The 15,988-nt window shown below is 35.9% G+C and overlaps 1 protein-coding gene across 4 annotated transcripts in view; it reads right to left on the bottom strand.

The window, feature by feature from the left end:
• The window catches only part of USP45 (ubiquitin specific peptidase 45), a 74,017-nt gene that overhangs the window by 38,080 nt on the left and 19,949 nt on the right, over window positions 1–15,988 (bottom strand). For all 4 annotated transcript variants that reach the window (XM_036116732.2, XM_078054951.1, XM_036116737.2 and 1 more), the window contains exons 6-8: window positions 5,106–5,248; window positions 4,618–4,713; window positions 1,048–1,178 (exon numbers count right to left, since the gene is read on the bottom strand). In XM_036116732.2, coding sequence (XP_035972625.1) covers window positions 1,048–1,178; window positions 4,618–4,713; window positions 5,106–5,248 — 370 coding nt within the window. The remainder of the gene's footprint in view (window positions 1–1,047; window positions 1,179–4,617; window positions 4,714–5,105; window positions 5,249–15,988) is intronic.

Here is a 15,988-nt window from a genome sequence, read left to right as displayed (position 1 = left end):
TCAAGCAAGATGGACAAGCTGTAGAGATCTGCTATTCAGCACTGCACCTTAATCAACAATAATCTATTGTACACTTAAAAATTTTTAAGAAGGCAGAACTCATGGTAAGTGTCCTTTCCACAATTAAAATTTTTTTAAAAAATTAACATTGGTATAGTTTTGGAAGATAAAATATAATACCATAGCACAAATAACTAGCTTAAATTAAAATGAAATTTTAAAGCCTGGAGATATACAAAAATGCAAGTTCCCATTTAAAGAATTTTGTTTCTATATATTTTAGTAATTGTGGACTGGGACTAGTTCAAGAGCTCCATGACAGGGTCTATTTTTAATATATTATACATTGTGTACCCTTAGATTCTAGCAAGTACCTGACACAAATAAGCTCTCAGTTTTTTAGATGAAAGAATTAAAGTTAAGTCAGGTCCTTTATGGTATGTATGTATTTCTGGGCACACAAGGATTTTGTTTTTGAACATACAGTACTATCTTGAGAAATTCACTTAAATTCTATTTGCCTCAAAGCTCATCTTTAAAACTAAGGAAGGCACCCGGCTGGCTCAGTTGGTAGAGCATGCAACTCTTGATCTTGGGGTCATGAGTTTGAGCCCCACATTGGGAGTAGAGTATACTTAAAAAGTAATAAAATAAAAGTAAAAATAAGAAAACTAGATTTAGATGACCTATTAATAGCACCTTTTAATTCTATGTTCTTACCTTTGTTATTACATCATGGGCTTCTGAATCAGGACAGACCTCTATTTGAATCCTGGCTTTGTCACTATAAAACTAGGTAAGCTACTCAACTTCTGTGAGTCTCAGTTTCCTTATTTATAAAATGGGGATAAACAAGCACTTCTTCGGAGTACTATGAGATATAATTTACATAAAGCACAGAGTTGCAACTAAATAAGTATTAGTTCTTTCTCTTCAGAGTCTAGACAATAATAGCGATGTTACAGTAAGAGTGAAACTACTCATATTAAGTGATACATTAGAATTTTATAACTCAATTATTTATATCAAGAATTTAGATGCACCCACTTCTGACAAAGCTGATTAAAAAGAACTTTAGGAGAAAGCGGTCCTTTTTCAGTCTCCTTCATGCTGTGAAGAAACACCAACAAGGCTGAGGTCAATGGTCCAGGGCTTGAAAGTTCCACTATTAATGGGTCCTTTAAAAACATGATCAACTCTATGTCAGAAATATGCAATTTTGAAACTAAATATTATTAAAAATCTAAGTTATACTTGGCTTAAATGATGATAACTAAATTGCCTTAAGTGTATTAAGAAACTTTATTCCTACATATATAAGATGAATATTAAAAAATGGAAAATGGAATTAAATGCCTTACCTTGAAAAACACAGGTTATTCTCCTAACATTTGCCCCTTACTTAGTAAAACTATTAGCTTAAGAGTAAAATCACCAATCTCTAGTTGCTTATAACTGTCCCTTAATGTGCTCTCCTAGGGGCGCCTGGCTGGCTCAGTCAGTCCAGCATGCAATTCCATCTCGGGATTGTGAGTTTGAGCCCCACGTTAGGTGTAGAGATTACTTAAAAAAATAAAGTCTTAAAAAATGTGCTCTCCTAAAAGCAGAATTACTTATCTACTTGATATGTATACATCTTAATATATGATCACAAATTACATTTGTTAGCAAAACTCCACACTCTTCTTTTCCCCGAATATTTTACTAATAAAGTAAGGAATGGGAAATTATGTCACAAAATTGATACACCACTCTCCTTCTTTACAAGGGAGAGACATAAAGCTTGACAACAGCAGCTAAAATTGTGTGAAGGAGAAACCCACTTTATTCTAGAATTTTTCCTCCACCAAGTTTTGTTTTCTAAAATGTTATCTTCACCAGTAACCCTCTCTCCTTATAAATGATGAATAAAAAGCAGATCCCAAATATAATCTTAGGACATTACAGAACGTTATTTTCTAAGACAACTATCAAATATGGTTGTCTCATTCATGTATTTATGAAACACATGTTATATATATATTTCATACCAACTATCCTTAAAAATCTACCATCTGACTAAAACCACAGAAAGGACAGGCTATAATTTTGCATAGCTTCTGAATATCAAAACTGCTCTCTGCCATGTTGAAGACATGAACAGACATTTCTCCAAAGAAGACATATAGATGGCCAACAGACACATGAAAAGATGCTCAACATCACTCATCATCAGGGAAATGCAAATCAAAACTACAATGAGATACCACTTTATGTATCAGAATAGCTAAAATAAAAAACATAAGAAACAACAAGTGTTGGTGAGGATGTGGAATAAAAGGAACCCTCATGCACTGTTAGTGGAAATGCAAACTGGTGCAGCCACTGTGGAAGACAGTTTGAAGGTTCCTCAAAAAATTAAAAATAGAACTATAATATGATCCAGTAATCACTCTGCTGGGTATTTACTTAAAGAATACAAAAACACTAATTCAAAGGGATACATGCACCCCTATGTTTATTGCAGCATTATTTACAATAGCCAAATTAGAGAAGCAGCCCAAGTGTCCATCAGTTGATGAATGGATAAAGAAGATGTGGTATACATATACAATGGAATATTATTCGGCCATAAAAAAGAATGATATCTTACCATTTGCAACAACGTGGATGGACCTTGTAGGCATTATGCCAAGTGAAATAAGTCAGACAAAGACAAATACCATATGATTTCACACGTGGAATTTAAAACAAAACAAAACAAAAAACCCAAAAACCAGCTCATAGACATAGAGAACAGGGGGTGAGGGGATGGGTAAATTGGTGAATGAGGTCAAAACAAACTTCCAGACATGAAAAGAAAAAAAAAAACACCTATGAAAAACCTATAGTTAACTTCATTCCTGATGTTAATGAAAGACTGAATATTTTTCTCCTACTCTGGGGATTTTAGGCAAGGATGTCTGCTCTCTCATCATTTCTATTCAGTATGTTACTAGAGGTTCAAGCCAATACAATAAGGTAAGGAAAAGAAACAAAAGGCATATAGATTGCAAAGGACAAAGTAAAACTGGTGATTCAAAGAGTAGTGATCTACACTGGTAGTCCTCCAGCTCAGGTCAAATCTATGTCCCAAAGACCAAAGATCTAAGATTGAAACTCTCCTCTTAGAAGAACACAAATCTAAAGTGATCAGCTATAATATCTAATCGCCATATAGTCCTCTCAAGATACAGTTCCACATGTAAAGTACCTAACATTCAATCACATTTAATAGGAAATCTTTTCAAATGACTAAGCATTAACTCCAATTTAGTAGTTTTCACTACCTCACTACATTTTAGAAGAGGGCACTGGGCTCTGCTATAAAAATTTTAAAGGGCTGAACAGGCAATAAGTTTACAGGTTGCCTTTTCAACAAAGAAATACAACAATACTGTCTTTCAAAACTGCCTCTGTGGAAGAAAAATCTAATATTACTACATTGGGCTAAGAATTTTTAGAACTCCCCTTTCTTGTTTTCAAAAGCCATGAGCTATACATACATCTCTTCCTCCAAAACACACACACACACACACACACACACACACACACACACAAATGAATTTCTAACTAAAAACCTAATTACTACTGTCAGGGCCCTCCAGCCAAAGACTACCAGGAACACACTGGTAGTTGAACAAGAGGGGTTTATTACTTGTTGCATTTAGGAAGAACACACACCATGGGAAACCACAGGGTGTCTCAATAAGGGGGTATTGGAAAGAACTGATACAGGATTTGGGCTTTGGCTGAGTAATCTGGGGGAGAGTCTAAGGAAGCAAAGGTTTGCTCTCAACTGAATGCTGTCAGAAAGTAGAGACAATTCTTAGCCTGGGTATCTTGATAAATCTTATCTTTGAGTTAGGGTAACCCAAATTCTAGTCTCTTTGGGAGATAAGAATGAGGTTAAAGCTGTAACTAGTAAATAGTAGCAGTCTCTCACTTTGGTCAAGAGAGAGTGCTTGAGATTTTTCTAAGTGGTAGACTAACCTTGTTTTTGTCTGAGTTCAGATAAAATTATGAAGTGGCCTTGCTTTGTCTTATTTTTATCAGTCTCAGAGCAACCTGGCCCGAGGTTGGCATTCTGTGAGACTGTTTGAACAATATGGCCTAACTGTGGGTGCCAAGCCAGCTTCTGAATGTTAAGGGCTGCTCTTTTTCTTTATTTCTTTTCTCACTAGCTTAAAAGCCTATTTTTAGACTAGGCTCCAAAAAATCTTTAGATGCTCACTATTAAAATTAAATCTACTTTTAAAGAACTAAAATGCTATATTTAAGCAATGTTACCGGTAACTACAAAACAGGAGTCCTAGACATTTTGCTCAACTAAATCCAAACCCCTTTTGTTTGCAAGTTGCCTTGATATCTTTGTATTGTTTGACCCATGATACGTTTGAACCATAACAGATCTTGAAGGTATAACGTTAGAATTTTAAAATCGGATTATTTTCACAAAATGCTTTTGAATTATTTTTTCAAAATATTTTTTCAAAACACCATCTCAGTTAACAGTGCTGAGAAATACAAAAGATCAATTTTGGCGCCATCAGTGGCTCATCTAAAAAGAGCTATTATCCCAGTAGTCATTCTTCTTACCAGCTGAGTGTCTGGGGAAGGAAAAATCTTGAGTTTTGTCCCATTTTCTTTGTTCTCATTCATCAGTTCCATAAGAATGTAAGATTGTGCCAAGTTCTAAAAGAAAGCAAATGTAAAGTCTTCTGATTCGGTTGTAATATCCTCTGATTCTATGGAAAAAATGGTCTCTTCAACTCTCAAATGTCATCTAGCAGAGCAAAAAAATTTTTGAGTTTTAAAAAACTTGACTGAGCACATTTCACATTTAATAAATGTCAGTATTATGGACAGAACCATGGTAAAACACAGAGAAGGCCTTTTGGAAGCACTGTGCGAAAAGGTGGTGTGTATATGTATGTATGTACATAGTAACGGCTACAGATAGCCTAAAACAAAAAGAAAACAGGTCTTTCTAGGCGAACGTTTAGCAGTCAATTGCTAGTTTACAGGTGTGTCAATAAATATAAAGTTATCTTTTACATTTTACAAAGATTCCTGATGGCTCTTACCTGCATGACTGCATTAAAAAAGCAAGTATTTCCTAAATTTGAAATTCCTTTCACAGACGGTACACTGCTGCCTTTTCTTCCCTTCTTTTTTTCACCTGTTTCACATTTTTCCTCACAAAGTTTTAGGATTCTAGAAAATGCACCTAAGTTAGAGAAAACATAACTGACATAAGATGTAAAATCAAATATGTGTATATATATATATAATTTGAAATAATTTAAATACATTAATTAAAATTAAGTAAGATTTTCCCCTGAATTGGTATCCCTGAAGGGCAAGAATACAAACACAAATAAATGTCTCCAGTTTGTATCTTACTGCTATGTATTAATACCACGTACGACACTGAGGGATAAATTCCAGATGAATTACATAGTTAAGTATAAAAGAATAAAGTAAAAAAACAAGAAGAAAACATCCAGATCCCAGTTCCTAAATACTATTCCCCACTAAAAGAAATGAAGACTTCTTGAAGAAAAGGCTGATTCTAAACCTAGGACAGCAAAGAAACAAAGTAAGCCTATAACACTTTTATTGTCCCAGAAAATAAGGAAGTGCTCAAAAAAAGTGATGAATAGGTCAAAATACACATGCACCATCCTGAATAGGTTCCCACTAGTCCACTCTGGGACAATCTGAATACCAAAATAAAGAAGGGTCGTTAATAGTTTACTATTCACTGAACAAAATGAGAATGGGTCAGAATCAATAATAGGTTTTTTAAATTGGAGGAAAAGGGAAAAACTCTTCCTTACAAGCCAACTAATACACAGAAGAAATAATGGAATTGTAAAATCACCATATAATGGCAATTTTTTTTGTATTGTTCTTGCAACTTTTCTCTAAGTTTGAAACTTCAAAATAAAAAGCTTAAAAAATTAGAACTATAATATAAAAAGGAAAATGCCTATATATATGGTACATAAGTACATGTTTTGGGCTCACTGGTTTATATAATTAATGAAGATTTAAAAATTATATCAATTCATCATGTTTCAAAACAATCTGAAAATGAACAATTTCTAACATTTACAAACTGACATCATATCTATTCAACAGCACATTACTTTCTGAATCAAAACATAATTTGAGGGGCGTCTGGGTGGCTCAGTGTGTTAAGCAGCCAACTCCTGATTTCAGCTTAGGTCATGATCTCAGGATCATGAGATCAAGCCCCACGATGGGCTCTGTGCTCAGTGTGAGTATGCTTGAGATTCTCTGCCTCTCCCTCTGCCTGCCCCCCTACTCATGTTTTCTCACTCTCTCAAATAAATAAAATCTATTAAAAATATATATATAATTTGAAGTTTGACAGGAAATTCCCAAGTTCTCAAATCTTTTATTTTAACCAAAATATTCTTTTAAATTTCTTTCAACCCTCAGATTTTGTAGTTCTTTGCAATTATATGGGTTTTTTTTGTTTTTTTTTTTTAAAGATTTTATTTATTTATTTGAGAGAGAGAATGAGAGAGAGCACATGAGAGGGGGGAGGGTCAGAGGGAGAAGCAGACTCCCTGCCGAGCAGGGAGCCCGACGCGGGACTCGATCCAGGGACTCCAGGATCATGACCTGAGCCGAATGCAGTCGCTTAACCAACTGAGCCACCCAGGCGCCCTGCAATTATATGTTTTATTCATCTAATACTGACATACTACCTTGCATTGCTAATTAATTTTTAAATATTTGGCTGTCTCCCCAATCAGACTGATGGAGATCAGAAAATGTCTTAGTACTGCTCTTTCTTCCACAGGGGTGTAATGTTGGGGAGAACATACATAATAAAAATTCAGTATAAATGAAAACACACCAGATTAAACAGCAGATTCAGTAGCACCTTAGCCCTCCATGCTTTGATGTGTTTTTAAGAGTAAATAAGACATCCCCTCCCATCCTGCCCTTCTATGCAACAACATTAAGGGAGATGAACAGGGCTGGAGGTAGCCCTGTTTTCAGGGACAGAAGCAGAGAAAAGACCATAAAGAGAAACTGTAATCTCAAGTATGGGCAGACTGATGTCATACGCATCCTGTTGGTTCAAATAAGGGGTGACTTGGCAACTGTGACTTTTGCCAAAGAAAAAGCATCAATCAAGGGGGGTTAACACATTTCCTTATAAGATTTTCATAAGGATTAAATGCAAAGCGACTATCTGCAAAGCACCTGGCAAGGTAAGCACCATGTAAGTGGGTGAAAACAGCCCGAGAGCCTCCCCAAAATTGTTATTTGTGCCAAAATCCATACCTTCATAAGTGATCCTTCATAGCCATTGTTTATCTGCCCTCACTTTTTTCTTCTCTTTAATCATTTCCTGTAACATCCTGGGTTTTTGCCCTCAAGCTTAGCTCTTATTTCTAATTTTCAGAATTGCTACTAGGAGTTTTGCCTTTTTATTGACTTTGTGGTTTTCATATCTTCTTGGCTTTTCTTTCTAACATGTGGAAACATCTTACCTCATTGAGAAAAATGAACTGGTGGTTTCTAAGGTTTTTTTTCATTAAGTAAATCTATTGCATGGAAAATATTTTTCTTTCAACTCTTAGCAACTTTTATCCATGATGTAATATTTTCCCATAAACCCTATTGCCCGTTTTTTTTTTTCCCCTTTATTCCTGTTGGCTTATTCTTTTCTCTTTTTTTAAGATTTGAGAGAGAGAGGAAAGAGCCAAGATGTCCATCAACAGATGAATGGATAAAGAAGATGTGGTATATATATACAATGGAATATTATGCAGCCATCAAAAGGAATGAGATCTTGCCATTTGCAACGACGTGGATGGAACTGGAGGGTATTATGCTGAGCGAAATAAGTCAAACAGAGAAAGACATGTATCATATGACCTCACTGCTATGAGGAATTCTTAATCTCAGGAAACAAACTGAGGGTTGCTGGAGTGGGGGGTGGGGTGGGAGGGATGGGGTGACTGGGTGATGGACACTGGGGAGGGTATGTGTTCTGGTAAGCGCTGTGAATTGTGCAAGACTGTTGAATCTCAGATCTGTCCCTCTGAAACAAATAATGCAATATATGTTAAGAAAGAAAAAAAGAAGAAGAATGTAGCAGGAGGGGAAGAATGAAGGGGGGGGGAATCAGAGGGGGAGAAGAACCATGAGAGACAATGGACTCTGAAAAGCAAACTGAGGGTTCTAGAGGGGAGGGGGTTGGGAGGATGGGTTAGCCTGGTGATGGGTATTGAGGAGGGCACATTCTGCATGGAGCACTGGGTGTTATGCACAAACAATGAATCATGGAACACTATATCTAAAACTAATGATGTAATGTATGGGGATTAACATAACAATAAAAAAAATTAAAAAAAAAAAAGATTTGAGAGAGAGAGACAGAGAGAGAAAAGGCACACGCAAGCAGGCGCAGGGGCAGACAAAGAGAGAATCCTCAAGCAGACTCCCTGCTGAGCATGGAGCCCAACATGGGGCTTGATTAGGTCATGAGATCATGACCTAAGATGAAATCAAGAGTCAGATTGCTTAACTGACTGAGCCACCCAAGTGCCCCTGTTGGCTTATTCTTTAAACATTATTAGTTGTTACTGGATGTGTGTTGTCCAGATACTGAGGAGTTGTTTTTTACTCCAAACCCTAGAGTTCTGAGTTAACACAGAAAAGAATGAGCAAGATAGATCTCTTCTCCTGTCTTCCATATATTAAAACAAGTAATAAGAATTAAACCCCATACTAGAGCTTGGGGGCAAAGGCTGGTACAATCAATGGAAAGGTCATTCAAGGGCAGAGAACAGGCATGGAGAAAAGGAAAAGCAGGAAAAAGCAAGACAGTATTCAAACCTGCAAGTGGATGTAAAAGCAAATGAAATAAGCCAGTCAGTGGTCAAGAAGCATTTCACAAACAAGAGGAGGCCCCATATGGATCCTGGCTGGGTTTGCAAATGAGAGCAGTCCACCTCTTGATTATATCTGAGATTCCAACTAGAGCCTAGAATAGGCAGGTTTCAGCTCTCATTATTAATGTTGCCACTAGATGGCTTCATAGTGACTTTTAAGAGATTTCAGACGCTAGAGTAATTAAATCCAAGCATTAGTCCATCTTTTTGGGTAAAGTTGTTACTCTGATTTTATATTTACAAAACTCAATCTCCAACAGGTTAAGTGATTTGCCCAAAGTCATAATGACAATCTTTTGATTATGAATCTATTGCCATTTTACCACCTAATTTCTCTTCAGTGATTTAAGTACAATAAGAAGAATTATAAAAGATAGGAAGGCAAGAGTCTTACATATCTAGGTATATGCAACCCTGATCAAATGACTCCTCAAAAGTATTTCCTTCAGTTAACATTGCCAGAATATTTTTTTGCTTATTAACATGAAAAAATGTTGGGGAAAATAAACTATGCAGATTATACTAACCATACACACACACACACATCTATAAAACATATTTTATATTTTATATATAAATATATATTATATTATATATAAATATACATATTATATATATAAAACATATTTTTCATATTTTTGTATTTTAATACATTTATCATTCACTTACAAAATATTTCCAGAAATAAATTACATTTTATTCTTACAAGAATAACATTTTTTAAAACTGTAACATGCAAATTATTATGTATCTGTGTACCACATTTACCCATCAGTTTTTCAAAACATCTGGGATAACATCCTAAAGTAAACAATGTTCATAAGACCATCTGGACAAAACTGCGGGCAAAAAAAAAAAGCATAAACATATGGAAAAACAGATTTTACCCTTCCCTTAAGCAGTAAGGGATGACAAATGTTGAACCTAGATATATCCACGCTTCACTGTGCGATGCTTTTCAGCACCACCTGGCTCTCCATGCAGAGCCACCAAATATGGACAGCACTGCCAGAAAGAACATATCCACAGGGCAATGGCAATAAAAATAGTTTATTTCATGGTTAAATAGCCACTTCACACAAGTGGCAAGGGTCTGTTTATTGCCTTTTCATGTAAGTCTGTGAGAACATATTCACAATTATGCTATTAGACTTAAATATTAAATAGATCAGATAATTTAGAAAATAAAATGACATTTTCTAAGAACTATTTAAATGTGTTTAATTTTTTTTAAAGATTTATTTATTTGAGAGAAAGAGAGAGCGTGTGAGTACTGAGCAGGGGGGTGGGCAGAGGGAGAGGGAGAATCTTAATCAGACTCCCAGCTGAACGCAGAGCAGGACACAGGGCTCGATCCCACAACCTTGAGATCATGACCTGAGCGGAAATCAAGAGTCAGACACTTAAATGACTGAGCCACCCAAGCACCCCTAAGTGTGTTTTTAAGTGCAAGTTTTTGGTTTTACTAAGTAGAATATTTATAAAATGTAACAATTCAAATTCAATTGATTTACTAAATTTCCATTTTATCAGGTACTATATGAACTACTATCTGTAAATGTTTATATTTAATTGCTTATGATTTATGAGTATAAAGACTGATATACAGCAAACAGCATAGAGATATTAAACCTCACATTCATAATAACATCTTAGCAAAACTTTTAGAAACTAAGTATGTACATTTGCTCACTAAGAAACTATCAGCTGAGAATTTAAGATTCTAGTTTAAAACAAGAGTACCTGGGGTTCCTGGGTGGCTCAGTCGTTAAGCATCTGGCTCTGCCCCTCCCCCTCTCAAATAAATAAATCTTAAAAAAATAAAAAATAAAACAAGGGTATCTGAATTAGTCTCTCAATAATTTGACATACTAACAGATGTGTGTGTTTTAATAAAGAGTAAGGTATTATTAATGAGGAATGATTACTAATCATTTTGCTTATAGAGATAACAACGCTTCTCAATCTGGCAGTGATTTTAGATTATATTCACTTTACGAACTCTTCCTTTATAAATACAAAACCAAATGCACTAAGGACTGAACTTCAAGATGTTTTGAAGTACGGTATAATTAGAAGGATAAGGCTGCTACAGCAATAACAAAAAAGACAAACTATATAAAATTTGATTACCAATTATTTATTTTGTTCTCAACTTTTACCTGATCCCATGAAATGCCCATAATTAGAAAGATTCATCAAAGAATTTTCAGGGTACAAGGTTATTATATCAAAAGGGATTTACTCTATCTCACCTTCCTTATCTCTTTATATTACCAACACTGTCATCAGATACTGTACTTTCGTAATAAAATAAACAAAGACCCAGAAATCAAAGAACATTGAGAGAAAGCTTCAGGCATTCCAGATAAAATTTTTAAAGCTCTTTTAGATCTCTGTCGTTTCCCTTTAAGCCTAGAATCTGAGTACTCAAAGAGCTGCTGGTTAACTGAATAGACCTGATAGGTTCTATACATACCTCAGGTCTTGCAAGACAGAAAACTGGGTGATCACAGCACCAGAAAAGAAAAAAAAAATTTTTTTTCAACAACTTGGCTAAGACTAAGGCTATCTAAAAAGTAATCTTAAGTAGCTCAAATTTTCCTACCATAAAAATGATTCCAATACAAAGATCCTATGATCATCTTTTTTTTTAAACCAAATTTAAAAATATCAAATCAGACATATATTAAAAAGTAATGTACAAGAAATTGTAGGTGAGGGGCGCCTGGGTGGCTCAGTTGTTAGGCGTTTGCCTTCGGCTCAGGTCATGATCCCAGGGTCCTGGGATCAAGCCCCACGCTCAGTGGGAAGCCTGCTTCTCCCTCTCCCATTCCCCCTGCTTGTGTTCCTTCTCTCACTGTGTCTCTCTCTGTCAAATAAATAAAATCTTAAAAAAAGAAAGAAATTGTAGGTGAATATCTTTATAATAGCAGAGTACAAAAGTTTTCAAAGCATGGCCCAAAAGACTAAAAAATCTTTACAGAAAAGATTGATGGATCTGGTAATGAGGACATTAAAAACTTCATTATTGCCAAAAAATAAAACCCCTAAAAACTATAAACAAAGCTAAATATGGGAAAATAGGTATTCTTGTCAATTATGCCCTGTGTATAATCTTTCTGGAAGGCAGCTTAACAACAGTAATCAAAATTTAAGGTGTGTTTCTAAACTGTCCAAAAATTCCAAAAATAAATAAATAAATAACCTACAGAAATAAAGAGCAAGTACAAAGAGATGCAGCTTTCATGGGAGAAAACTGAAAACAGTGACTAGTAAATTTGTTGCCAAGCAATATTAAATGTCTACCTTTTCTTAAAGTTATAAATATTTGTAAATTACCTTGGTTAAACCAAAAGGGGAACACTGGTGATTCTTGAGTTTCCCATGGGCACAGGGAAAAAAACTTATTTTGCAGTTTGCTTATTTAAAGAAAGAGTCTGAAAGAATTATTTTCTCTGATAATTGTCCCCACTGTAGAGATGACAATGAAATTAAGGCACACAGTTTTTAGTGACAGGAGATTCAAACCGAGGCAATCTGGCTTCATATTCCACAAACTTAACCGTTTTGATCTACTATCTGTCTGGATAACAATGGATTATAAGGTTAATAAGTGTGATAATTTAAGACACTAATGAAATGTTAGTGGTGATATGAAAGAAAAGGCCACACTACTCTTTAGCAAAAGCTGGATGTAATCAATTGCTGGATGTCTTTGGTGTGAATTTACACCTTTATTAAAGTTTATAGCAGCCCTTCTCAAAGGGTTCCTGAAAAGAATTAAAGCCCTAATGCCCTAGGCACTCACTGTATGCAGTTAACTTCTCCCTATATATTTGCAAAGGTACTAACTAGTTAGTGCCATCTTTGGGAGAACTGAGAAAATAGTCACTCAGATAATTTCCTGTGTTCTGTAGTTTCAATAGAGAACTCTGGATTTATATCGCTATGGGTAACAATTAGTTGTTTTTTAAATGCCCAACATCTTTTTGTCCCTAACCCCTTTTACACATGGAAGTAACTATTTTTAGTGCTTATTTTTGAAAATGCAGATAAAGGGGCGCCTGGGTGGCTCAGTTGGTTAAGCGACTGCCTTCGGCTCAGGTCATGATCCTGGAGTCCCTGGATCGAGTCCCGCATCGGGCTCCCTGCTCGGCAGGGAGTCTGCTTCTCCCTCTGACCCTCCCCCCTCTCATGTGCTCGCTCTCTCTCATTCTCTCTCTCTCAAATAAATAAAAAAAAAAAATCTTTAAAAAAAAAAAAAAAGAAAATGCAGATAAATTTATTAGGTGTGTGACTGTCACTTTATAGCAAAACAAAATGTATTCCTTTTTAAAAAAAGTTACAAAGTATTACTTTATATTCAAATTGTTGCTATAAAAGGGCACAATATTTTTTATCCTCAGATATATTATTTCAGATCCCAAACATGCCATTTACTTTTTTTTTTAATGATTTTATTTATTTATTTGAACGACAGAGACACAGCAAGAGAGGGAACACAAGCAGGGGGAGTGAGAGAGGGAGAAGCAGGCTTCCGCAGAGCAGGGAGCCCGATGCGGGGCTCAATCCCAGGACCCTGGGAGCATGACCTGAGCCAAAGGCAGACACTTAACGACTGAGCCACCCAGGCGCCCCGCCCTTTACTTTCTTATTTCAAAAAAAGATACAGCAAACTTATTCCTAATAAAACCAAAAGAACCAACATACCTAGTGTCTTTTTACACCAAAAGCATAAGCTTAATGAATTTAACAGAATATATTTTATGCCCTCTTTAAGCTCTTTGAAAGTGGCATTCCACCAGTATTAATTATGGGCCAAAATTATTCAGAAAACAATGTGGGATTGTCAATCATCCATGTAGTTCACAAAAAGTAAACCAATATTCAATGATATTATTTCACCAGGAATACCTATATTCAGTAAGTATTTGTAGAATATTTACATGACATTTACAAGACTATGACATATTTCATGAGCCTTCAGAAAACAGTGGCCCACTTTCTAATAATACATATTTCTCGGTTTTCACAATAAAGTTTTCTTGCTTTTTTTAAATCTTGTGTTATAGATGACCTTATTATACGGGGATTTTACTTCTTTTTAATTTTCTGGTATGTGTTTGAGGGGAAGGTGTGGATTTTTTTTTTTTAAGCAATCCTAGCATCAGATGTGAAATCTACACAGCTGTAAGCATTCCTCTGGGAACCTGCACTGGGGTTTCCTCAACTGCCTAATGCAATTACTTGAGCCAGTCATGTAGCATTAATGTAATTTGCCCATTTCTACAGCTGAAAAGTTTAATCTTTAAAGAGTAAAAAGAAAAAAACTTGCCGGCCCCGCACTCCTGTACATTAGAACCAAATAATAATTACCTCACCTGTCTATTCTCCAAATTCCACTAACTCCTAGTTAACCATTAGCCTTAAAAAATCTTCAGTCATATAATAAATTGATACTGCCACATGAATGAGTAGGTATATATACAAAGGCATTTCTAGCCATCTCCATGTTACAGTTAAGTGATCTTCCTAAAATACAAAACTGATTGTCTACTTCTCCACTTAAAATCCATTAGTGGGGGCGCCTGGGTGGCTCAATTGGTTAAGCGACTGCCTTCGGCTCAGGTCATGATCCTGGAGTGCCGGGATCAAGTCCCACATCGGGCTCCCTGCTCAGCGGGGAGTCTGCTTCTCCCTCTGACCCTCCTCCCTCTCGTGCTCTCTGTCTCTCATTCTCTCTCTTGCAAATAAAATCTTAAAAAAAAAAAAAAATCCATTAGTGGTTCCTAACTGCCTACAGGATAAACTCTAAACTTACAAGGCCCTTCAATATCTATTCCTACTTACCTCTAGTCTCACCCTCTCACCAGCCCCCAACATCACAAAACTTAACCTACAGCTCTATAGAATTCCCTGATCAAGCTCCTTCATCAATGAGCTATTTCCTCCACCTGAATATACACCCCTTTCCTCTTTGCCTACCTAATTTCTACATATCCTTCAGCTCTTAGCTTAGAAGGCTCTTGCTCTAGGGGCACCTGTGTGGCTCAGTCTGTTAAGTGTCTGACTTCAGCTCAGGTCCTGGGATCAAGCCCCCGCTCAGTGGGGAGTCTTCTTCTCCCTCTCCCTTTGCCCCTCCCCCTGCTCATGCACTCGCAAATGCTCTCTCAAAAAAAAAAAAAAAAAAAAGGCTCTGGCTCTAAATAAAAATAGCCAGTCTACATTCGATACTACTCCAAACTATCTTCATAGTCCCCTGCACTTGCACCATCACAGCACTACCTAAGCAATTATTAAGCAATTAAGTGTGATTTGTCAATTATCCCTCACTTGACCAAAAGATTGAAATGGTAGAAATAGAAATAGATCTGTTTCATTCACTATTGTATCTCCAATATCTAGCACAGCATCTGGCACAAGGTAGAAGCACAAGTATATTAAAAGCTGAATGAAGAAATAAGATAATTTTGAGATTAACATTCAAGGCTTTTTTGGTGAAAATGCAACGCTTTTCCTACTTCTTCAGTAAAACTCATCACATGCTAGCTCAGTTCAATTCAGCAAGTATTTACTGCTTAGCCACACTGAGAATCAAAGAGACTATGAGCCAGGGTATAATCCTCAAGGAACGTGCAGTTTTATAAAAAGACATATACTGGGTGATGAACATTAAGGAGGGCACCTGACGTAAGGAGTACTGGGTATTATCTAAGACTGATGAATCACTGACCTCTACCTCGGAAACCAATAATACATTATATGTTAATTAATTGAATTTAAATTTTAAAAATATTTTTAAAAAGACATATATACAGGAAAACTAAACACCACAAAACCATGTGTTCTTAGATTCTAAGGTATGCTGCACATAAGTAGAAAAGATAAGGTAAAAGACTGGGAAAGTGTCCTTGAAATAGGATGTGCTTAGGGCAAATAAGGTTGAAGACAGAAAATACAGACAGAAATGTGCTAGTTCAGCAGTTCTAAAAGTGGATCTGAAGACACCCTCCTCCTTTCCC

The sequence above is a fragment of the Halichoerus grypus genome, chromosome 9 (genome assembly GCF_964656455.1).
Source record: "Halichoerus grypus chromosome 9, mHalGry1.hap1.1, whole genome shotgun sequence".
In the NCBI taxonomy this organism is placed as follows: Eukaryota; Metazoa; Chordata; class Mammalia; order Carnivora; family Phocidae; genus Halichoerus; species Halichoerus grypus.
The sequence above is the reverse complement of the archived record's forward strand: the minus strand, read 5'-3'. Positions and strand labels throughout refer to the sequence as shown.